Source organism: Sciurus carolinensis, chromosome 14, assembly GCF_902686445.1.
Source record: "Sciurus carolinensis chromosome 14, mSciCar1.2, whole genome shotgun sequence".
Taxonomy (NCBI): domain Eukaryota; kingdom Metazoa; phylum Chordata; class Mammalia; order Rodentia; family Sciuridae; genus Sciurus; species Sciurus carolinensis.
The window spans coordinates 7,309,939-7,333,465 of record NC_062226.1 but is presented as its reverse complement, the minus strand read 5'-3'; the positions used below and the strand labels follow the sequence as shown (position 1 = coordinate 7,333,465).

At 51.5% G+C, this 23,527-nt stretch overlaps 1 protein-coding gene across 7 annotated transcripts in view; it reads left to right on the top strand.

Moving 5' to 3' along the window:
- The window catches only part of Slc25a25 (solute carrier family 25 member 25), a 32,315-nt gene extending 10,011 nt beyond the window's left edge, over nucleotides 1–22,304 (top strand). Inside the window, exons 1-12 of one of the 7 annotated variants that reach the window (XM_047524830.1) lie at nucleotides 13,088–13,222; nucleotides 14,017–14,186; nucleotides 15,480–15,606; nucleotides 15,690–15,777; nucleotides 16,180–16,215; nucleotides 16,440–16,551; nucleotides 17,642–17,800; nucleotides 19,014–19,166; nucleotides 19,478–19,585; nucleotides 19,672–19,839; nucleotides 20,259–20,409; nucleotides 20,497–22,304. In XM_047524830.1, the coding sequence (XP_047380786.1) occupies nucleotides 14,172–14,186; nucleotides 15,480–15,606; nucleotides 15,690–15,777; nucleotides 16,180–16,215; nucleotides 16,440–16,551; nucleotides 17,642–17,800; nucleotides 19,014–19,166; nucleotides 19,478–19,585; nucleotides 19,672–19,839; nucleotides 20,259–20,409; nucleotides 20,497–20,681 (1,302 nt within the window). In that variant the 5' untranslated portion in view covers nucleotides 13,088–13,222; nucleotides 14,017–14,171 and the 3' untranslated portion in view covers nucleotides 20,682–22,304. Of the gene's footprint in view, nucleotides 1–6,908; nucleotides 7,350–12,951; nucleotides 13,223–14,016; nucleotides 14,187–15,479; nucleotides 15,607–15,689; nucleotides 15,778–16,179; nucleotides 16,216–16,439; nucleotides 16,552–17,641; nucleotides 17,801–19,013; nucleotides 19,167–19,477; nucleotides 19,586–19,671; nucleotides 19,840–20,258; nucleotides 20,410–20,496 lie in introns of those variants that run through there. The other 6 variants (XM_047524825.1, XM_047524827.1, XM_047524823.1 and 3 more) reach the window with 6 other exon arrangements.
- The last annotated feature ends 1,223 nt before the right edge of the window (nucleotides 22,305–23,527 follow it).

The window sequence follows — 23,527 nt, the reverse complement described above, 5'->3', positions numbered from 1 at the left end:
TAGCTAGATGGGCGTGGTGGCACAGACCTGTACCCCAGCCACTCAAGAAGCCGAGGCAGGAGGGTCACAAGTTCAAGTCCAGCCTGAGTCTTAGGGAGAGCCTGTTTCAGAATAAAAGATTAAAGAGTCTGGGGATGTAGCTCGGTGATAGAGCTCTTGCCCAGTACGTGGGAGGCCCTGGGCTCCATCCCCAGCACCTCAAAAAACAAAAGTCTCCCCTTAGACTCAGGGGGCTGTATCTCGCCTGACTGTCAGTGGTTCTGAGATAGGTGGTAGGTTGTTGGACAAGTCGATGGTGAGGCTTGGCGACCGCTGAGGGAGGACTCCTGCAGTTGCCCCTTGGGTGGTGCACACAGTGGAATAAGTCAGTTGAGTACTTCTCACTGCAGGCCTATTCCATTAGAACTTTTTTCTTCCGAAAAATATCGGAAATCTTGTGACACACCGCAATCCATTACGTTTGTTTCTAGATTCCAGAGTGGGTCACTGTTGCCGATTACCGTCATCTTGGCCAGGTTCAAGTGTTGTAGAGTTCCACTTGCCAGCTCTGCCCCTGGATGTGGTGGTCCCTCATTCCCATGATCTAAGTGTGATTAGAGTTGTATTATTGAAGTAATTGGCATGTAACCCAAAAGAAACTGACCTACCAGATAGTGCTAGTTTAGGTGCTGCTGTGGCACAGGAAATACACTGCATGAACCCCTGGGGAAATTAAAACACGGGAAAAAGTGCTTTGTTTTGGCGGTACTGGGGATTGAACCCAGGGGCACTCTATACTGAGATATCCCCAGCCCTCTTTTTTAATTTTGAAAGAGGTTCTCAGTAAGTTGCCTAGGCTGTCCTCAAACTTGGGATCTTTCTACCTCAGCCTCCCTGGTAGCTGGGAGTATAGGCCTGTGTCACTGGGCCTGGCTGAAGTGTTTTAACAAACATTGGCAAAATATGCAGTCAAACATATTTCCATTTATTGTTTCTACTGCTGGTCAAGGAGATTTTAGGATAAATAAAGCATGATCTTGTCCCTTATCTCATTTATTTAATTTGTTATTATTTCTGACTTAGAGTGGAAAGTAAGGGGCCTGGGGATGTAGCTCAGTGGCAAAGGGCTTGCCTAGCATGCAGGAGGCCCTGGGTTCCATCCCCAGCACCACAAAAAAAAAAAAAAGGTGGAAGCTGAGGTCACTTTGTCTTTCTTTTCTGATGTAGCTCTTCCTTATAAGGACTTCTTTGGCTGCATTTGATAGTATGTCGTGCTTTCATACCATTCAAGATACTTCCTGATTTCTCTTTTGATTTCTTCTTTGACATATGAGTTATTGAGAATTGTGTTTAGTTTCCAAATATTTAGGTATTTTCCAGATATCATTCTGTCACTGATTTCTAATTTAATTCCACTGTGGTCAGAGAACATATTTTGTATGAGTTGAATTCTTTTAAATCTATAAAATTTAGTTGGGTGCTGTGGAACATGCCTTAATCCCAGCAACTCAGGAGGCTAAGGCAGAAGGATTGAAGTTCAAGACTGGCCTCAACGACTTGGCCAGACCCTGTGTTAAAATAAAAAGGGCTGGAGACGTAGCTCTGGATTCACTCCTCAGTACACAAAATATAAAATAAACAAAACAAAAATTTTGAGACTGCTTTTATGGACCAGAATATGTTCCAAGTGCACTTGAAAAAAGGTGTATCTACTGTTAATGGCATGTTCTATAAATGCTGTCAGGTCAAGTTGGTTATTAGGGTTGTTCGAGACTTCTGTGTCTTTACTGATTTCTGTCCACTTGTTCTATCAGTTATTGACAGGGGGTACTGAGGGCTGTTAAAATGCTACTGTCAGCTGGGTGTGGTGGTCACAGGGGTAGTCAGTCCCAGCACTCTGGAGGCTGAGGCAGGAGTTTGAGACCAGCCTGTTCAACATAGTGAGACCCCTGTCTCAAAATAAATAAATGGAATCCACTGTACTTTGGACCTGTCGTCTCGCTGTCTCCTGTCCCATCGGTCTCTATTCCCCTTCCCCTCCTTTGTCTGTTGGTCAGCTGAGCATTGTGTGTTGTTCCTCTTCACCTCTCCTGTGACTTACTCGCTAGCCCTGACACTGCTCCCTCTGATGTTGCTGTAGGGATTATAGTACAGATCATTCATCTGCCGCAGCCTACCCAGATGGCATGGCACCACTCCACATGGTTGCAGCATCTTAGTGGTGTACAGTCAGCCCTCTATCCAAGGGTTCCACATTTGTGGATTCAACCAACCATGGATTGGAAACATCGGGGGGAACCAGTGTGTGCACTGAACAGTACAGTTTTTCCCACCTCCTTATTCCATAGTACAGTGTAACACTGTAATATGCTTCCATCCTGTTGGATATTATAAGCAGTCTAGAGTTGACTGAAGATACACACGCCTGGCACAGTGACACACCCTGTAATCTCAAAGATTTGAGAGACCAGCTCACAAATTTGAGGCCAGCTTTGGCAACATAGTGAGACCCTGTCTCTAAAAATAACAAAGGACATGTAGCGCAGTGGTAAAACACCCCTGGGTTCAATCCCCAGCACCCAGATAAAGTACACGGGAGGACCTGTGCAAAGGTCATGCTGCTTCATGAGTCGTGTCTGTGGACATCGTGGGAAGGTGCGTTCTAGAACCCGCCTGGGATACTGAGGGGTGACTGTACTTGCCCTTCCCGCCTCTCAGCCTTTGCTGTTGGTTCTATTTCTGTTTTTTTGTTGTTGTTGTTGTTTTTTGTTTGTTTGTTTTGGTGGTGGAGTAGACTGAACCCTGGGCCATTAGCATGCTAGCCAAGCAGTGCTCTACCACTGAGCTACCAAGTCCCCTTTTTAAAGTCTTAAGACAGCGCGTCTAAGTTGCCCAGGCTGGCCTTGAACCTTTGGTCTTCTTGCCCCAGAGTGGCTGGGTAACAGGTGTGCACCGCTGCACCCTGGCATGCTGCGGTTTCCTACATGTCAACCTGCATTAGGAACTCAAAATGTATTGGTTTATTTTTACTTTAAACAGTCACTTATATTTTAAAGATATTTATGTGAGAAAAAAGCCCTTTTTATTCACCCACATAGTTACCATTTCTACTGCTTTTTTTCCCCCTGGGTTGGTTTGTTTTGTTGTTTTGCTTTGCTGTTCTGGAGATTGAACTCAGGGGCACTCAACCACTGAGCCACACCTCCAGCCCTTTTTTGGATTTTATTTAGAGACAGGGTCTCACTGAGTTGCTTAGGGCCTAAGTTTCCTGGAGCCTCAGCCTCTGAGCCACCATGCCCCTCTTTGTCCAGATTTTATCTGCTCTCATCTTCCTTATACCTAAAGTACTTTCTTCAACATCTCTTGTCACACAAATCTGATCATGCTGACAGAGCCCTTCAGCTTTTGTATATGTGAAAAAGGCTTTTGGGCGTGGAATTCTGGGCTGACTGAGCTGTTTTCTCAGCTTGTTCCTCTGTGTGTGATGGATCTTTTTTCCCCCTCTGACAGTTTTAAAGATTTCCTTGTTATCTTGGCTGTTAGACATTAGTTGTGATGTGCTTGATCAATTTCTTTGGATGTTTGTTGAGCATGTTTGCGGTTTTCAATAGATTTGGCGGTGGGGGGTGTTGGTGTTCTCTAAATGTTTTTCAGTCCCACCTTCCAGGACTCCAGTTACAGGCATATTAGTCTGTTTGGTGTCGTCCCACAGCACAGTGCTCTGAGATTTATTTATTTTTTTCATTTCTGTTTCATTTTGGAATGTTTCTTTTGCTGTCCTTAAGTTCATTATTGTCAAAACCATCAGACACTGCAGTTTTCCTTCAGAGTCTCTTTAGGCCTGCAGGGCCTGTGTGACATGCTTGGAAATTTTTCTTTAGCTGCTGCTTTTATCTATTTATCTCTATTTGTATTTTGCAGTGTTGGAATCTAACCTAGGACCTCACGCATGTCAGGCAAACACTACCACTGAACCACATTCCCAGCCATCTTTTTTATTTTAAATTTATTTATTTAGATTTATTGTACATAAATGGGATACAACCCAGCCTTCTTTTTAGCTTCTTGAGCACAGTGAATTACAATCATATAAACTTTGAATATCTGCACTAATTCTATCATACCTGTCATTTCTGGGCCAGCTTCAGCAGATTGATTTCTACTCTTGTTATGAGTTGCACTTTCCTGCTTCTTTGCATTCCTGTTCATTTTTTACTGGATTTTACTTTGTTGAGTGCTGGACATTTTTGTATTCCTATAAATACTCTTGAGCTTTATTCTGGGTACGGTTACTTGGAAACAATTTGACTTTTCCAGGACTTGCTTTGATTCGTGGGACAAGAATAGGGGTTGGGAGGCTGAAGCAGGAGGATCTCAAGTTTGAGGCCAGCCTCGGCAACTTAGCGAGACCCTGTCTCAAAATAAAAAGTAGGGTGGGCTGGGGATGTGGCTAAGTGGTAGTGCACTGGGGCTCAGTCCCAGTATGGAGGAGTGGCCTAGCTGGTTTTGGTTCACTACAGAGGCAGAATCCTGTGAGTGGCCTTCCTGCACCTTCCTATATTTTGAAGCGTTCCAGTCAGCTGGTGGGAACAGGAAGTGTCTCTAGCCCTGTGATATGGATGGTGGCTTCCTCATACCAGTGACCCCAGGAGGACCCTGGGCTGCTCACTAGAACTCTCTCTCTGCAGCTGTGTCCTCTTCAGTGCCCTACCCTGCAAACTAACTGTCCTGGGCTCCCCCCTCTGCTCAGAAGCCCGGAAATTCCAGGCAGGAAGCTGGGGCTGGCCTCATCATGAGCATTTCTCAGAAAGCACTGCCCTTCCTTGCCTGTGGTCCAGTGGCCTGAAGACATTGTTTTATGTTTTGTCTGGGCTTCTTGTCAAGGGCAGGAAGGTGAATGTCCCTAGTACTCCTCCCTGGCTGGAATGGTATGGAGAAGTCCTTTCCGTTAAAAGCCACTAACCTACTGAAGAAGGGATTTTTCTTACTGTTGGTGAGTGAGAATTCACAGCAGCACTGTTTTCTTCATTTCAGCAATAAACTATCTACCAGTTACTGAGTGTTCTGTGTACTGTTCTGAGAGCTTTGTGTATTAGCTAATTTAGTCTTTGGCCAGTTCTGTGAAGTAACAAAATGGTTCCGTCACTCTCCCCTTTTTGCACATAAGAGTAGCGAGGCATAGAGGGCTAGAGTAACTCAACGGAGATCACACTGTCATGGTCGTTTGAACCCAGGGTTTGGCTCCAAAGACTACATCTAGTCAGCATGCAAAACTGCTCCTAATCCAAGTCGTCCTGTTTATCCAGGGCGAGGCAGCTGATCTGGGCACCTGCGTTTTCAAAGCATTGAGAAGCCCTGTCTGTCATTTTCAGATCATCCCTTAATGGCACATGTGTTGTAAGAATTGTGGTACTCTTTTAGCATCTGTGCAGGGTTCCTCTGTATGGGTGCACTCTGATTTATGTACCATCCCCTTTTTAAAACGAAGTTGTGCTGGGCTTGGTGGCACACGCCTGTGTTCCCAGCCATTCGAGAGGCTGAGGCAGGAGGATGTTCACAAGTTTAAGGGGATATGACTCAGAGGTAGCACACCCCTGGATCCAATCAATCCTCGATACTACCAAAAAAAAAAAAAGCTGTTTTCAAACTTGTGCTGTTATAAACAAGGTTACCAAAAAACCTTTCATTGTATGTATGTGTATGTATATATATATATATATATATGATTTCTCAGATATATCTACAGGATAAATTCCTAAAAGTGGGAAAGTGGGGTTCCTGGGGTTGAAGTTTTTTTTTTTTTTGCGGTGCTGAGGATCGAACCCAGGGCCTTGTGCTTGCAAGGCAAACACTCTACCAACTGAGCTAGATCCCCAGCCCGGGTTGAAGCTTTTGGGGTGTTGGGAACTGGCACTAAATTGCTCTTCATATGTATACCCTTACAGCTGTGGGTGAGGGCAGAGTGCCCTGGACTCTCCCCAACAAAGTTCACTTAACTTTTTTCACATTCGTGTCTTTAGTAGGTTGTTCTTTTTTTTTTTTTTTTTTTTTTTTTGTGGTACTGGGGATTGAACTCGGGGCCTTGTGCTTGCAAGGCAAGCACTCTACCAGCTGAGTATCTCCCCAGCCCTCACATTCGTGTCTTTAGAATAATGTTGTGAACCCATCAAAGGGTCACACCTCTGAGAGATGATGGTAGTGGTCACTCCATTTGTCTGCTGGTAAACTAAAATGATCAAAGGTGAATTCCCTTACTTGTGATCATTTACCCATTTCAGTGCTTAGACTCAGTCTGCGACCTGGTCCCGACAGTGAGCCGCTGTGGTCTAGAAGCTGACAGGGGATAAGTAGCTGTGGTGTGGTGTGCATTGTGGCATGCCTGGGTTGGAGAAAACTCGAGAGTGGAACGAGGAGTGTTGGCGAGGACTCTTGATCACGTTGAACGTGGTGACCGCCATCCTGCAGCCCAGGGGGAGCAGAGTGGGAAGTTGCGGCAGCCGCTGAGCCGGCTCCGGGTGGATTCTGCAAGATGAACCTCATCTGGATCTTGCGTCTGCACCTCCCTGCGGACTTGCCGGGCTGCAGGCAGGAAATCCGCCGCCTGTGATTGGAGGACTGGTGCTGGTGGGATAATGAACTTGGTAGTGTCGGCAGAGGTGATTGGCCGGGCCCTGCTGCAGTGAGGTTGCAGGCTGGATGGGCGGCCAGGGCTTGGGGGATGAGCGCAGGAGGCTGAATGACTGCGAGCTCCAAGTTGCTTTTGCCCCCAGAGGTCTGCTTGGATAGTGCTTTCTCCTGCCCACCACCGTTTTCTTTCTTTTTTTTCTTTTTTTCTTTCTTTTTTTTTTTTTAAAGCTAAACCTTTGATCACTGGCCACCTGTAGAAGTGAGTTTTACCGAAGAAGACCAGCTGCTCTCCTTATTGCCAGCAGCCTAGGAGGTTCCTTCAGAGTGAGCTACTTCTCAGGCCAGGCACGACAGCAGTGCTAGTGAATTTGAAACAGCAGGAAACAGCCCCTGCATGCAGAGCTTCCCGCCTGAGCACTCCCCAGGCGAGTCCTCTGAGCAGCTGTGTAGCCAGAGACCCTTGGTATTGTGGTCACATCCCTCCAAGTGGACGGTCACCCTCGTGGTGTTTGGAGGAAGCTGGGATGCTGCAGATGCTGTGGCAGTTTCTGTCTAGCTTTTTTTCTAGGGCTGGGTGCCAGGAGTCCAGAGAGGGCACCGATCGGGAAGCCAGAGGCACCCAGGCTCCTGCTCGGGGCGACCAGATGGCAAGCTTTTTTGGGAAACAAGACGGAAGGGCTGAGGCCACGGAAAAGAGACCCACCATTTTGCTGGTGGTTGGACCTGCAGAGCAGTTTCCTAAGGTAACGCACCCAGAGCACACCTCTTAGTTTAGGGGCTTGTCTGGGATCATTTTTCTGGAGGAAAAAAAAAAAAAAAAAAACTGGGGTGTGGGGAGGAAGAGAAAACTTTTAAAAAGACAGTTGGTATTGGGGGTCAGAAAGATGTATTAGACAGTGCAGAATCCCTCACTTTCAGTCCCAAAATCTCTCTGCCTGTAAAAAGTTTCCTGCCCATTTGTGACCATGGCTGTGGAGGGAAGGCAGGTTGATTCAGTAGATTCTCCTTAGGGTTAGTCAGTTTGGCTGCAGAAAGCCATTTGAAAGTAGGGACAGACTAAACTGTGTTGCCCTTGCTTGTCTGAACAAGCCAGAGAGAACAAGTCAAAAGGGCAGAGAGTATACCTTGAAAGTTTGACCTATGACCTAGAGCTGGAAACAAGTCTTATGGGCATCTGGAAGGTCACACTCTCTTTGCTTTGGTGAGACCTGTCTTGCTTTTGGGTCTAGGAGGAAGAGTGAAGGGAGGGGTTTGGGTCCCAGGAGAGTCTAGAATCTAGAGGTGCAGAGCCTACTGTCTTTCTGGATGACCCAAGGTCACTGAGTGCCAGGTTCTCACAAAAGGCCAAGGTGAATCCATCATAGAACTCCCACTTTCTAGATGAAGAAACTGAGGCATAGAAAGGTTAAATAATTTACCCAGGGTTAAACCTAATTAAGGAGAGGTGGAGTGAGAATTGAACCCCAAATCTGTCTAGAACTTTACTCTGTATTACCTTGTTGTTTCTTAAGAAAGTAGTGCTTAATGAGACTAATGAGTTCCCAGGACTGTAGTGGAGATTGGTGTTTGGTTTCTCTCAGGAGTGACCTTGTTCTCTGAGCTTCCTCAATTGGAGAAGGGAAGGAGATTCTAAGGTTGCGTTTGGCACGTTGTGGATAGCCCAGAGGTTTGTTGAATTAAATTGCTACATTCAAGAAGTAGATACTTGGAGAGGGACTCTTGCAGTGGTTGGGCACTGACGTTGAGGAGTGGTCAGGGGTCTCCCCAAGTCGGTTGTGCCCGAGACATGCAAGCTTCATGTGTTACGGAGGTGTCACTTTCTACCTTTCACTCATTTTAGACAAGGTTGGAAATGGCATCTTTATGAGGAACTTTTATCTGTGCCTCTGCTTGACTTATGGCCGGGATTAGCTGGCTGACTTAAAATCATGTGTTTTCTGACTTTAATAAATGGCTGTTTCCGCCTCAAGTGGGCACCCCTTGCCAGCTGTCCTGCAAGGGTTGCCTTGGTAGGACTTTCTGTGCTGAACAACCTAGTTCCTGGACCCACACCTTCCTTCTATGACTTTGTTCCACCAAAGGGAGGTGGACTGACTGCGTGTCGGGAGCCCCAAGAGGGAGCTGGAGCTGCCGGTATGGTTTGAAGCAGAGAGGAAATGCATCTGGGTAGCATAACCTCTTTGAAAGCAGGTAAATTGAATAGTAGGAGCAGTTACACAGAACATGTGCATAGAAGATGTGATCACCAAGGAACCTGCCAGGCCCCTTCCCTGGCAGGACCTGGAGGCCCCTCAGGAAAAGGCCTCCAGAATGTTCTAGAAACATTATAAAGAAGTTCTCTTTGGTTTTCAGGCTCCTCAGTGTCCAGTAGCACTATTGTGTTTTGCTCTCACTTCCCCCATGTAAATGCGGCTGTTTGTGAGTTGGGTTCCTACCAGCTCTTACTCTAGGAACCGTTCCAGTTTTCCCCTTTATCCTTGTCTTACAGTTAGCCTGCTAGTCTGGAGTGGGAGGTGCCCGCGTGTGACATTCAAGCTTGCAAATCCTGAGGGGCTGTCTTCTGAAGCTCAGAGAATTTTGTTCATTGTGTGTAATTGCCAAGTGTAGGCAGGTTTCATTGGAAACCAGCTATACTGGGCTGTCATGACAACCTGATCAGCAAATGACACTGCCCACGAAGTAGCCAATGAGATTTAAGAGCTGTGCAGGTGGGTGGAGCTTAAGCCACCGGATGCTGGTGAGGCTCCTTCACATACTAATATTTCTGGATTGGTCTGAGTCATTGCAGAGGAGGAGGCAGATACTTTCTGACCTAATGCTACACTCCCAAAGTACCTGTGCCTGCCCTATTCTTACTCATTGTGTTCTGGCTCTTACAGGAAGTACCTATTTGGATTTTTTCTTTTCTTTTCTCTCTCTCTCTTTGTTTGTTTGTTTGTTTGGGCCATGCAATTGTAGGACCAATAAAGCTGGTTAGGTGTCCTTGATGGATTTGATAAGAGGAACTTCTCTTCTACAGATTAAATTAATTCAGGTGCCACCAAATTCTAAGGGATCTAGCATTGCTGTCACTGCCTCCAAATCCTAGGCATAGGAATGGACATCTTACGGGAGACCTGGGTCACAAAATTAGAATAAGGGAGCAGAGAAGAATTATATGCCGTGCCCAGATCTGAGAATCATGAGCCGCGTTGCGGTGGAAAGAGGGGATGTGAGCCTGCCGTTCTACTTCCTCCTTGTGCTGCTCTCAGTGTGTCCACAGCTGTGCCAGAGATGGTTCTTCTCGTTTCTAGCTAAGACTAACCTTGCCCAGGTCCACCTTTCCCACATACCTGCCACCTTTCAGTATGAGGTGTTGCTTACCTGAGCCTCAGTATCAGGTAACTGAACTCTGAAATCTCCTTTTGGCAGTATCGGTTTGGGATGTTTTTAGTGGATGTTGTAACAGGAGCCTGGCCCTGTCTGCCAGCCTCAGCCCTGCCACCGACAGGCTTGGGTACTTGGGCAAATCAGGTCATCTCTCCAGGCCTGTTTGCTCAATTCAGGAGACTAAGGGAATGACCCCAGATCCCCTCTGGGCCTCACAGTCTACAAATCTAGGGGTAGAGCTATTGTCTTGGACACTAGGCAGCTGGACATTGGCTCATTTGGGAAGAATCCCCAGTTTTTGTGTGAAGATGAAATTCTGAATTACCTGTGAAACTCAGTAGGATGGAGTTTAAGTAAGTAAGCCAGGGTGGGGGTGTGGCTCAGGGTAGAGCGCTCACCTCCAATGCTTGAGCCCCTGGATGTGAGCCCAGGATGGCAAAATGAAAGCTCATGTTGGGGTGGAATCGATGTTAGCATTGTAAAAAGGACATGTCGAGAGGCACATGCAGAACTTTTCAGAAACCTTTTCCTGGTCCCCTGAAACAGCTAGTTTGTGCAGAGTAATGAACTTTGTTATAATGGAGATTCTTTTTCTGGATACTGAGGCTTGCACCCGTTGGGCCTTTACCATTAAGTTACATCCCCAGCTCCACCGCCACCCCCTTTTTTGAGACAGGGTCTTAGTGTGTTGCTTAAGCCGTCCTCAAATTTGGGATTCTCCTGCCTGAGCTTCCCAAGTCTCTGGGATTACAGGTGTGCACCATGGCACCATCTTCCGTTCTTTTCTAGAGAACAGTTGCTCTTATTTGATTTACTTTAATAATTGCCTTAAAATATAAATCACAGGCTCTTTTATTTAGTATTATTTTTAAATATCTTCTCAGATTTATTTTACACGTCATAAACCTCAATGGCACAGTTCTACTTATTAAAATTATTTGAAAAATACACTTTATTGGGAAATGGTTTAACTTAATTGCTCAGTTGAGTCAAAATATTTGCTTTTTTTCCTTTTTAATTGGTAACACCCTGCACCTTGTGCATGCTAGGCAAGCACTCTACCACTGAGTCACATTCCCAGCCCTAATAATTTCTCTTTTATATTGGGATAGTCTAAAATGAGATACTTCAATTGATTGTGTAACCTGTCTTCATTAAGATGTGAACATGAATAATTTAACAAAGGAAGACCAGCATTTTAAGATCCAGCTCTTTTATTTATTTATAAATGTGAACCTCCTTTGAAATAAATAATAACACCTGGTGTAGTTCAGATGCCCAGAAAAACAGGTCTTCAAGGTGAGTGGCCGTGTGTTTCTTGGGGCCTTAGAGGCCACTGAACCTGGTGCCTCCATTCAGGAGCTGTCAGTGAAGCCCCTCATGGGATCCGGGCACAGGCAGAGCCAGGCAGATAGACACGAAGTGAAGCAGTAGCCTTCGATCTTCAAGGACCCCAGCTGAAGAGAGAAGAAGTGTGTTCAACAGCTCCAGAGCAGAACATTCTGCACCAAGCAGCTTAAGTGCCACCTGAGTGTCGTAGCTTTAGTGGAGGTTGAGCAGGAATCTGCCTGAATAATCAGATGGTCCCCGTGCAGCCTAAGGCCTGCTTCTGCGCATCAGCATCTCATTCTAGAATCCTCACAGGTTCTCTTTTGTTTTTGTTTGGGTGATGCTAGAGATGGAACCCAGGACCTGCCACATGCTAGGCAAGTGCTCTGCCCTGAGCCGGGTTCTTAACGGAAAGTTTTGCAGTGAGTTGAGAAGTCCTTTTAATTTCACTGATCCCCAGATGATAGCTATCCATTTTTATACATTCTGGGCGTGCGAAGATTCGGTCTATATTAGGAAGTGGTGCGCTGTAGAAGGAATGAGGGTGGGAACAATCTTGTTCTCATCCTGGTGACACCGTCTCTTCCTCCGCACCACAGATCTGCCGGGAAGGAACAGAGTGGAGAGGGGAAGCTGGCCTAGAGAGATCATCTTCCATGATCGGGTCTTTCCAGGACCTGAGCTGTTTGTTTCCCTGGCTGAAAGGGTCTTTCTAAATCCAGGTGGCCTGGTGGAAGTTTCTTTGATACTAGAAATGCCCTATGACCACACAAGTGACTATCTAGCCCTTGTAGTGTGGACACTGAGGAACTGAGTTTTTAATTCCATTTTATTTAATATATTTGCATTTGGAAAGCCTGCATATTGAACAGCAAAGTTCTGGGCCTGAAAGTTACAGCCATACCAAGCTTGCCAGTGTTGAGCGGACATGAGCACTGAAGACTGTGGGTCCTGTAGTACCTTGGTGTCATGTTCCTGGGAAGTCACTCAGCAGAGACCTTGAGTCTGCAGTGTTTTCCTTTCCCAGTTCCATCACATCAGCTCCTTGGTGCTTCTGGCACCCCCGAAAAAACCTGCAGGTGCTTGGGTTTATTTCTGAGTGCTCACATTGCAGATAGCCTGGGAGAGTTGTCAGGTTAGATGCACGTGGGCTGGCTAGGGCTGGGGGTGCTCCAAGCAGAAATCAACCAGAACCCAAGGCAGGTGCTTGGCTAGCCAGGTGGTGCCCCCTGCCCCTTGGTATGAGTGGGCTCAAGGAGGGTTCATGTTCCAGGGCGGCTGGGGAACCTGTCCAGAAGCTACAGTAGCCCCTGCAGGTATCGATTATGTTTCTATGTGTACTTATTTTCTGATGGGAATGATTTACCAAGGGGAGAAAAAGTTGCATAGTGTGACGCATTTGGGGACCTTGTATGAGAGGCTGTAGCCTGTTTGTTCCTGGGAGCGATGGGGGGTGAAGGTTTGTTTGGGCAGGGTCCTCCTCTCCAGGAGTTAATGCAGGGAGTGGTGACGTCAGTCCCGATCTTTGCTCCTCTGCTCTTGAGCAACCTGATGCCGCTGTCACGGGCCTGTGCTCATTGGCTGCGGCTGAACCTCGAGTGGGTGGATTTTTTTCAATTAAGTAAAAGGGCAGGGCTTGAGCAGCCAATGATAGCCGAGCACCGGCATATCTTGTGCGAGTTTCCTGGGACGGCAGCATTCCCCATTCTGGACGCTGCCAGCACTTGCTCTAGTGGCAGCTGAGCCCCCTGTCATCAGCATGCTCTGCCTGTGCCTGTATGTGCCACTCATCGGGGAGGCCCAGACTGAGTTCCAGTACTTTGAGTCCAAGGGACTTCCTGCAGAGCTGAAGTCCATCTTCAAACTCAGCGTCTTTATTCCCTCACAAGAGTTCTCCACCTACCGCCAGTGGAAGCAGGTCTGTGTGGCAGGAGGCAGCGGGGTTTGTGGAGTGAATGGGTGAGCTGCTTTAGAGGCTGGGTGGCTGAACTGTCCCCGCCCTGCCTTCCGGAAAGAATGAAATGCTGGAGTTTGTTCGGATGTCATGTGGCTGTGGCCAGAAGGTCCACACCGCTGGAGTGGCTGGTTTTCTCTTGACTTCCAAGGAAGTCTGGAATTCCAGGGAGGCCCTTTGACTGAGCTGGGGAGAGGCCTGGCGCCGGCCAGCTGCTATTTCTCTGGACTGGGGTAGGGGCCAGAAAGAGGAGAGGCCGAGAGGCTTTTCTTTGGAGGCCCATGTCTTGGGGCCTTTGCCACAAAGGAGAGCTGACCCGTGCCCCATGAGGGCTAGTGCTGGCAGCACTGTGCCCTGGGTGCAGAGGGGTAGGGAGGGGAGCTTTCATGCCCTGTAGACCCTCAGATGCCCCTAAGGAGCAGGGCAGCAGCCAAGATCCTGAGCCCTTAATGATGAGGAGAGTAAGCTGCAGAGTCTAGGGGGCTGCTTGCCTCCTGAACTTTATCAGATTTCATGCTGCCCCCAGTGCTAATGATGGCAGCACGGGGACAGGCATGTCCTAGGAAGGAGATAGAGTTTTGAGGTAGAGGCAAGCTCTTTGAGAATATTTTGAAATTGGCTACAGTAAGCACAAGTGAATTGTCTGTATCACAGGCCACCCAGCTGAGTGAGGTGCATGGGTCACTCTGGTGGCAGGCAACTTGGGGACCAGGTTCTATGCATAACATTCACCTCCCTCCTCCCTAAATGGCATGCAGGCTCTAGGTCTGTTCCTGTTGGAAATCAGAACCCATGCAGAATGTCTGTCACTCTTGTCTGAGAGCACAAGGTCAGCAGGAGTGAGCGTAACCCCAGACGGGAGGAAGCGCGATCTGCCCCGTTCCAGCCGCGCCCTTGCACTGCTCTAGCGATCATGTCAGGTGGCAGGGTATGTGCCCAGCGTCACGCCCGGCAGGGGTTCAGGATGTCTGAGGGGGACCACGATTGCACTCCTGTGAGAGCCCCAGCTAGCCAATGGTCCATCGATCCCTGAACCCCAGCTGACCTCAAGAGGCTTTGAGACCAGTGTTGATTTATGGGGAGTGACTGGTTTTCCCATTGGGATAGTCGGGGACACAGGGAGACATAACTCTTCTCAGGAGATTCTTAGTCCTAGATTCGGGGTGTTGCTGAGTTGGAGTTTACCTCCACATTCTTGCCATTAACCTGTGGAGAGGTGGCTCAGCAGTCTAGTAGGCCCCGCTTGAATCTGGCTGTGTGACTTCATGTGATTGCTGTGCCTCTCCGAGCTCCTACTCTAACACGGGGGAGTGATAGACCCTGCCTCCTAGAGCGCTGGAGAGGCTTCAATAGCAGTTAGCAATTTCGTGCACCGGGAAGCTCCCAGGAAAGAGTTGCTTTTTTGTGGAGACATTCCAGTTGCTGAGCATCCAGCACAGAGACAGGTGCAGAGTTTTGGAACCCCATAACCAAGGAACAGGGTCTCTTAAAGGCTTCTTGAGCCATTAAACTATCACTAAGTAGAGCTAGCCTGGTTTTCAGTGCCTGGTTAGGAGAGCTGGGGTTGGTTATATCATCTGGTGTCCCTGAGACCAGGGACTGGCAGTGCCATGAAGAGCCCATGCCCAAGAATAGTCTCCCTTGGTTCCTGTGCCTTCTGCAACCTCCAGAGTGTTCCCTGGCAGTGTTTCTGCCAAGCAGGCATTGCTCCGTGCCTTCACACTGGTCACCAAATTGTTCTTGGGCCACTGCCACTGGTGGAAATGGGGGTGGTAAAAAGAGCAAAGCTTTGGAGTTCCTGAGTGAGGGAATTTGGATTCCAGGACCAACCACCTCTTGGCAGGGAACATGGGCTGAGGCCTAGCACTAGGGGCCATGCTGTAGGGAAGCCAAGCAGTTGCCCCTGGCTGTGTAACAGGCTTGTCTCAAGAATGCTTGGAAGGAGCAGGCCCAGGCCGGCCCCATGGCCCCTATCTGAAGGATTCCTCCTGAGAGTTCTTTGCTTGTTAGGGAAGCAGGATGGGCCCTTGGTGATCTAAGTGGTGGCTCTGACCAGTGAGTAAATTGCTGTGACGGCAGTGGAGGTCAACAAAGGCATCTTGGGTCGTTGGGTGACCTCCGTTCACAGATTAGTAGAATTACTTCCTGGGGAAGGGCCCATGAGGGACGAGGAAAGCCTGGAGCATGAGCTAAAACACAAAATCTTATTTTTGTCTTCTAGAAAATTGTGCAAGCTGGTGACAAAGACCTGGATGGACAGCTGGACTTTGAGGAGTTCGTCCATTACCTCCAAGACCATGAGAAGAAGCTAAGGCTGGTGTTCAAGAGTTTGGACAAGAAGAACGATGGTGAGTTCAGCTCGCAGACCCCAGCCAGCCAGCCCCAGCCCCGCTCCGCGGCCCGCCTGTGCTCACGGCCCTTGTCATTACAGGACGAATCGATGCACAGGAGATCATGCAGTCCCTCAGGGACCTGGGAGTCAAGATCTCTGAACAGCAGGCAGAAAAGATTCTTAAGAGGTGAGTGCCTGGCGGCCTCGGGTCTGGTGTAGGAATCTGGTGCTGCACACGGCCGGACAGCTCGGCCCTCGTGGTTGCAAAGGCTGGATGAGTAACCCTGTCCCAGGCCGCCTCCCCCGGGTTGTGGGCCAGCTCCCCTTTGAAGAATCATAGATGGCGTCCCTTGAACATGTGCTGTGCCTGGGCGGGAAGAGACGGGGTTCGCACCACGAGTGGCCCTCGTCCCGGGAGGATTTCTCTTCACGCTGGGAGCAGAGGCTCTGGGAAGCCAGATGGCGCACCCTGGGGGTCTCTCTTTCCAAGCTCCTGGGGCCTGAATGCTTGCTGCACTGAGGGCTGCTCAGAGCACTTATCTGTGTGTTTCTCCTCTCTCCTCTGCTTCCTCCTTTGTCTGTCTGTCAGAATACGCACGGGCCATTTCTGGGGCCCTGTCACCTAGTAAGTATCCGTGTTGCCCCATGACCGCCTCCCTCCTTGGCTTCCGTGCCTGCTGGGTGCGGGGTGCTGTGGGCAGTGTGTCCCTGTCGTGCACAGTGGGGTGTGGAGCTCCTCAGTCCTCTCCAGGGGCACGGAGCTCTGCGCCTGCCTCAGTTCGCCCGGAGGTGGGATTGCGCTGGCAGACGGGCGTGGTCACACACGGTGGCTGTGCTTCTGTTTTGCAGCATGGATAAAAACGGCACGATGACCATCGACTGGAACGAGTGGCGGGACTACCACCTCCTGCACCCCGTGGAGAACATCCCCGAGATCATCCTGTACTGGAAGCACTCCACGGTGAGGCCCTCCCGCCAGTGCACTTCCTCTGCTCTCCCCACGGTCCTCTGCCCAGCCTCAGGGCTGGAGCTGGTCTCCCCCGTGCCTCCTCTTCAGCAGCAGAACTGTCCCCTCCACTGCCAGTCCAGTAGAGCCAAGCCACCCAGAACAGCCCACTTGTCCCCCAGGCACACAGTTGTGTTTGTAAGAGTGCCCTCTGTCCCCAAGTGACACCTGTGCCTCAAGGTCCATTTCAGACATCCCTTCCCTGATACTCCTTGCTCTCCCAAAGCCGTGTGATCCTTTCTCCTGGGGTGGGGTGGGGAGTAGTGACAAGGTGGAGGACACACAGCTCTCACATGGACCCTGCCTCCCTATTTTTTGGTGTCATTTCTCTGTAGCAAAATGAGCATGTCCTCACTGTGGCGGGCATACCACCCTTACACCCTCAATGTGGTTCCAAGTAAATGTGGATCTGCCTTGATGCCCCTGCCCAAGACCAGACCCCTTTTGGCTTGCTTGCTTTGACCCTCCTGCTGGTCCTGGCTGAGCTGCCCCTGATGTGCTTTGGGCCAGGACAGGTCTTGCCGGATGAAAGTGAGTTTGGCTTCAGAGTTCAGCATACCTAACTCCTGTCTCGGGCCTGCACCCTCGGTCAGGCAGAGCTGGCTCAAACCAGCCAGGTGCTGCCCAGAGTACAGTTAGCGTTCAGCGCAGGCCTGCCGAGGCCTTATATAACGTTCTGCTCCTGTGATCCAGTTACACATCAGAGTTCAGAGAATTTTTACCCCAATGGGATCTTTCAGCCCAGCCAGCCTGGGAACCTCACAGAAGTCCCTTGCTGGTGGGTCTGAGAAGCACTGTCCAAAGCTTGTGCAACTGGTCCCTGCGAGCTGTGCATGCCTCAGTTCTCCACCTGAGCCCCCAGGAGCCCCGGGTGAGCCAAGAGCTTCGCCAGTTCACTTAGCAAAGGGAAGAGCCCTGGTGTGCTTCCCACCCGGGGCCCTGCATTCTCACCCCGTGTCGTCCCCTGCCCTGTAGCCACTTGGGGGTGGAAGACGATGTTTGTGTCCTGAGTCAAGCTGGTGATCTCTGCTGCTCTCCCTGACAGATCTTTGATGTGGGTGAGAATCTGACGGTTCCCGATGAGTTCACCGTGGAGGAGAGGCAGACTGGGATGTGGTGGAGGCACCTGGTGGCAGGAGGCGGGGCGGGGGCTGTTTCCAGAACCTGCACAGCCCCCCTGGACAGACTCAAGGTGCTCATGCAGGTGAGCAGGAAAGTGGCCGACATGCCTGATTCTTCACCCTGGGGTTTGTTGGTTGCTGAGTTTCCCCTTCCCCTGGCTGGATCCCTGCTGTGGCCCAATAATAAATCAGATTGGAATTACTGCTTAGGCTGGGTACCCACAGATCCAGAACTAGGTGACCTTTTGTGCAGAGCTGTTCTAATTTTATCTGCAGCCCTTAAGCCAGGCATCACTTTACAGCAGCTTAATGAGGACCAGTGAGGCTAGTGACGCCTGGGTGGCAGGAGCCGATTTCCTTAAGCAGGTCCATGGGGGAAGGGTGAGCAGATCCTCACCTGACCCAGGTACCAGTTGGAAGCAGCACCTTACCTTGGCTGGGCGCGCAGCTCCACGTCCACAGGGCAGAGATAAGCTCGCTGATGTCAGGGTGGATTGTGAAACAACCCACGTGGGGACGCTCTGTGGACTTTGCTGTCTGTCTGAACAGCAGCTGATCATCCTCTGCCGCTTGCTTGTGTCTGTCTGTGCCTGGAGCCCTCTCAGAAAGGACACCTCCTTCCCTCCCCCTCGGCCTCCTGAGCCCCCTGTGTGCAGATGGCTAACTGGGATCCCCTGTGTCCTCTGGAAGCACGGGGACTGGAGGGATCCAGGAAGAGGATCTCTAGCCCTGGGCGCACCGCCAGCCCCCTCCCTCCCAGCCCTGTGCCCTTGACACACCACTCTCCTCCCAGGACCCCAGTGAGGATACAGGCTTGAACAGTTGGCTCGTGAGTTTAACAGAATTTCCAGGGCTGTCTAGAGATTAAAGCAGCCTTCGCAAAATGCAGCAGCACCCAGGAAGGACCAGGAGCCCCACGGGAGTGGGCAGAGCTTGATGGATGGAAGCTCATCCTGAGCTGCTTTTAGATACTTATGTTTGAACATTTTTCATGAACAAAAACTCCATGGGATTTTATCGTTTGTTTTTAATTTAAAAAAAGTAGTCCTTGTGGGTGGGGATGTGGCTCAGTGGTGGAGCTCTTGCCTGGTTCCATCCTCAGCACCACTGCACAAAAAAAAAATAGTCCTTGTGAAGGTGTGAAATTTAGTGGAATCTTAAGTCAGAGTTAGTCACTCTTGATCCTTGTGATACCAAGCTGGTCTTCAGAGACCTGGTGGGGAAGAGGCTTCTGCCAGGTAGATGGGCAGCCCACGAGCTCCGCCAAGGTCCCCTGACCCCTCGTTCCCCTCTCAGGTCCACGCCTCCCGCAGCAACAACATGTGCATCGTGGGTGGATTCTCGCAGATGATCCGAGAGGGAGGGGCCAAGTCACTCTGGCGGGGCAACGGCATCAATGTCCTCAAAATTGCCCCTGAGTCGGCTATCAAATTCATGGCGTACGAGCAGGTAAGGGCCAGGATCTGTGAGCAGAGTGGGCGGTCAGCAGCTGCGGAGGGAGGGAGCCTCCCTGGTCTGAGGTCCGTGCACCTGGGGCCAGTCATGGCCCCCGAGGGACAGCAGGGGGAGGCACGAGGTCTGGGCCTGACTCTGGCTCCACTGCCAGTTCACTTTGGGCCAGTTTCTTCCATTTCTGGGCGGCATAAAATGGGTCGGGGTCACCGCTCTCAGGCATGTCTGAACAGCTCTGTGGGGAAGGGCTGGGGTGCAGCAGGTGCTGTGCTCTCTGGGTGCATGGGTTTGTGTACTCTCTGTTCTAGATCAAGCGACTTGTTGGTAGTGACCAGGAAACGCTGAGAATCCACGAGCGGCTTGTGGCGGGTTCCTTGGCGGGCGCCATCGCCCAGAGCAGCATCTACCCGATGGAGGTAGGAGGCGCCTGGCAGGGGCGTGTTGTGGCGCACATGGTGGGGGCGCAGCGGCCGTGCTCACACCCCCACCACTCCTGTTGCAGGTTCTGAAGACCCGGATGGCCCTGAGGAAGACGGGCCAGTACTCGGGCATGCTGGACTGTGCCAGGAGGATCCTGGCCAGAGAGGGAGTCGCTGCCTTCTACAAAGGCTACGTCCCCAACATGCTGGGGATCATCCCCTATGCAGGCATCGACCTGGCTGTCTATGAGGTGAGGCCCCAGCGGCAGGGGAGGATTCGGCCCTACCTCCTACCCCTGCCCTCCCCTGCTGTCTCCCTGGTGGACCACCAGGTGGGTTCAGACGGGAGACCGTGCCATCTGTTTACTGCAAGGGTCTCCTGTTACCCTGCCGGCTGCTGTGCCTCAGGGGCTCACAGGCCCCACAGACTCCGAGCACTGAAGCTGGGCGCTGGGTGTAGGGAAAGGGTCTCCCTCTACCTCGTTCCTCCTCTGCCCCAGCCAGCATGCCCAGTGAACAGGGTCAGGCTGGCAGGAGCTCAGCAAGGCCCAGGTGACACAGTCCGCTTACAGCAGCCTTGCGGATCCCACCTCCAGCGTGGGTGCAGTGACTGCCACAGTCTCGTCCACCCCAGATCTCCCTGCGCTCACCCCCATTCCTCCTCCCACAGACGCTTAAGAACGCCTGGCTGCAGCGCTACGCAGTGAGCAGCGCAGACCCCGGCGTGTTTGTGCTCCTGGCCTGTGGCACCATATCCAGCACCTGTGGCCAGCTGGCCAGCTACCCGCTGGCCCTGGTTAGGACTCGGATGCAGGCCCAAGGTAAGCCCAGTCCCAGACCAGTTCCTGTCTCCCAGGCAGGTGGGGGGTCCAACAGAAGACACCTGACTGGTGGCCTCTCTCCTGCAGCCTCCATGGAGGGCGCGCCCGAGGTGACCATGAGCAGCCTCTTCAGACAGATCCTGAGGACCGAGGGGGCCTTTGGGCTGTATCGGGGACTGGCCCCCAACTTTATGAAGGTGATTCCAGCCGTGAGCATCAGCTACGTGGTGTACGAGAACCTCAAGATCACTCTGGGTGTGCAGTCACGGTGACCGGAGGGCGGCGGACTCGCGGACCCAGGCTGCAGCCAGGGTGTCCAGCCATCTCATTCTGTGAATGTGCCGACAACACTAAGCTGACTTGAGCCACGCTGCGAAGCCTGGCTGCACGCAGGGAGGGGCGGGCGGCTGACAGGCCTCAGCTGGTCCTGCTGACCTGCAGACCCTCCTGTCCATTCCGGGAAGGGCCCCTGGGCTTCCTTAGGGTCCAGGGGTCAGCAGGACTGGGCACATGCACCTGGGCACAGGACGTGTCCTGCAGCGCCTGCCACGCAGCGAGCTTGGAGACAGCTTTGCTCTTCCATCTCGTCCCCGCAGCCGGCCCACTGAGCGTCCTGTGCCCACCTTGCTTCCCTCCCCTGATTTGCTGTGGTAGGAGTAGGGCCAGCAGCCCCCTCCCGGCCACGAGCGGGGACTGCCTGCCTCCGACCTGCTGTGTCAGCACAAGGCTCGGGGCAGGCGAGGTCCTGCTGTGCGCTGGCCTTTCTGAGCTCACCTCAGGGCACCCGCGCGTGCGCTGGGCTTCAGCTGCCGGGCTGGAGTGTGTCTGAGGGAGCGCGTGCTGGGCCTGGGGCCCCAGGGGCTTCTGGGCCTGGGTCTTGTGCTCTGAGCTGGCCCCAGACTGTCTGGACTGGCCCCAGCTCAGAGCCAAGCTCGTCCTCCGCACTCTGTGGCACGAGGGCAGTGCAGCTCGTGTGTTAGGGCCTGTCTGCCCTGCTGAGGGACAGTGCGGAAGGCCGTGGGCCTGTGCTGCTGGGGAAGGGTCTTGGAAAGGCAGGCTGGAGGAGGGGTGCGTGTGGTCCTTGCTCCCCGAGGAAGATGGGGTGCAGGTGGCTGGGCGGCACTGAGTTCTGCTGACGCCCCTGGGATTCCCGGCAGTCCCGCTGGGTGAGGTGGGACCAGCTCACATTCCACTGAAGCGACACAGCACACTGCTTCGAGCCTATTTATTTTGTATTTATTTGAACAGAGTTATGTCCTATTTTTATAGATTTGTTTAATAGCTTGTCATTTTCAAGTTCATTTTTTATTCATATTTATGTTCCTGGTTGATTGTACCTTTCATCTCTGCCTGGTGGGGGTGGGGAGAGGAGAAGGGGGCACCGCAGCAGTGACCCTTCCCCGTGCCCACACCAGCGCCTGTCTGTCCAAAGAAGTTCCTCTCAGACGAGGCAGGAAGGCAAGAGGGAGGAGCGGCCTTGGAGATGCACCCCTTGGTGCGGGCTTGCCCCCCGGAGGCTGAGGCCGGGGCCTGGAGGGGCAGGGTGGGAGTCCCAGTCCCGCCTGGGCGGGGGGAGTCTTTATTTCACCCTTTTCGAGTGACAGGGTTTGTGATGAGGGGACAGGGCTGGAGGACAGGGTGGCCGTTTCCCCACCCCATCCCAAAGTGGGCCCTCCCTCGCAGCCTCGCTGCCCTTGCTTGGGCATGTGGTCAGCACCTCCATTCGCCCAGAACTGCCTGGTGAGGACAATTTAAGTAGGATGCAAAGATCAATGCAAAAATTGTTATGTATAAATATATGTAGTTATAACTGGAATTTGTCAAAAAGCAGATTGAAGAATTGGAAGTTGTCATTTAAAACAGCCTTCTAATAAAGTTTGGAAGCTGCTGGCAGAGCCGGGCGTTCTCGACTTCCTTGCCTCCCGGACCTTCCATGCTGAGCCAAGCCGGGGACCCTCTGAGAACCTGAATCTAGTTCATGTCACCATGGGAAAGTCACATGTTAGAAACTCAGTCCTTCCCCCCCCCACACCCCCCCAGTGCCTGAGCAGCCACCCTCAGCTTCCTGGAAACGCTCCCTTTTAATGGTGGTCCATTCGATTCAGGGTGTCTGACAAGTAACCAGTGCCCTGGGACACCTCTGGTGCTCCTTCCTCAGCTCTCTCCTGCTTAGCCATCTGGACAGGTGTCACATCTCCTGCTTGGGCTGCCATCTGCATGTGGCCTCCAGACACGCCCGGGCCTCACCTCCCCGGCTGCTACCCTCTCTCCAGCCTCGGGCACCTCCGTACCCACACACGCTCCGTCATCTCATCTTGCTGACGATGACTTTACATGGTTTAGATGTGTTTAGATGATCCTCGTTTTATACATGGACCAGCTCCAGGTTCATCCGTCCAACTACGAACAACCTCAGCTGAGCGTCCTCTCACGCGTCTGCTGTCCAGGGCCAGGCTCCTCCCTAGCTTTTCTTCCAAACCTGCTTCTCGGTCTGCATCTCAGCAGACACACTCCCTTCTTCTGGTGACTTAAGTCCAGTCCATCAGCAGATCCTCTCGGGTACCTTCAGATATATCTGACTTCACAGTGTCCACCCTGCTGCCTGGTCAGAGGCAATGTCCTTTCTTACCTGGCCATTGCCAAAGTCCCTAAACTTGTCTCCCTGGCATCCCTCCACTCTGCACGCTAAGCTAGGCTGGAGTGACCCTTGAAGAACCTAACTGGTTCTTGTCCCTGAACCCTCCACGAGGAGACAAGCCAGCAGACTGGGGAGAGACTGCAGTCTCTCATCCAACCCAGCACCCGTAACTCTGGGAACTGGAGAAGACAGCCCAGTTAAAATGGGCACTTTGCGAAGGAAGGGAATGGCCAGTGAGCCAAGAAGGGGCTGCGTGCCGATTGTCGTCAGGGAAAAGCGAAACCGAGGAGGACACAGTCCACACTCGGTAGATTAGTCCATGCCCCCAGGATGACAGAGTCCGCAGCAACCAGAGACCACGGGTGGTGAGGCCAGGTGTGAAGCCACGTTAGGGAACTTCGTTTCCAGTAAGGTCAGGCATCTTTCTTGCGACCCAGCATTTCTCCTGAGTGTTTACCTCTTCCCCAGAGGAAGACGTGC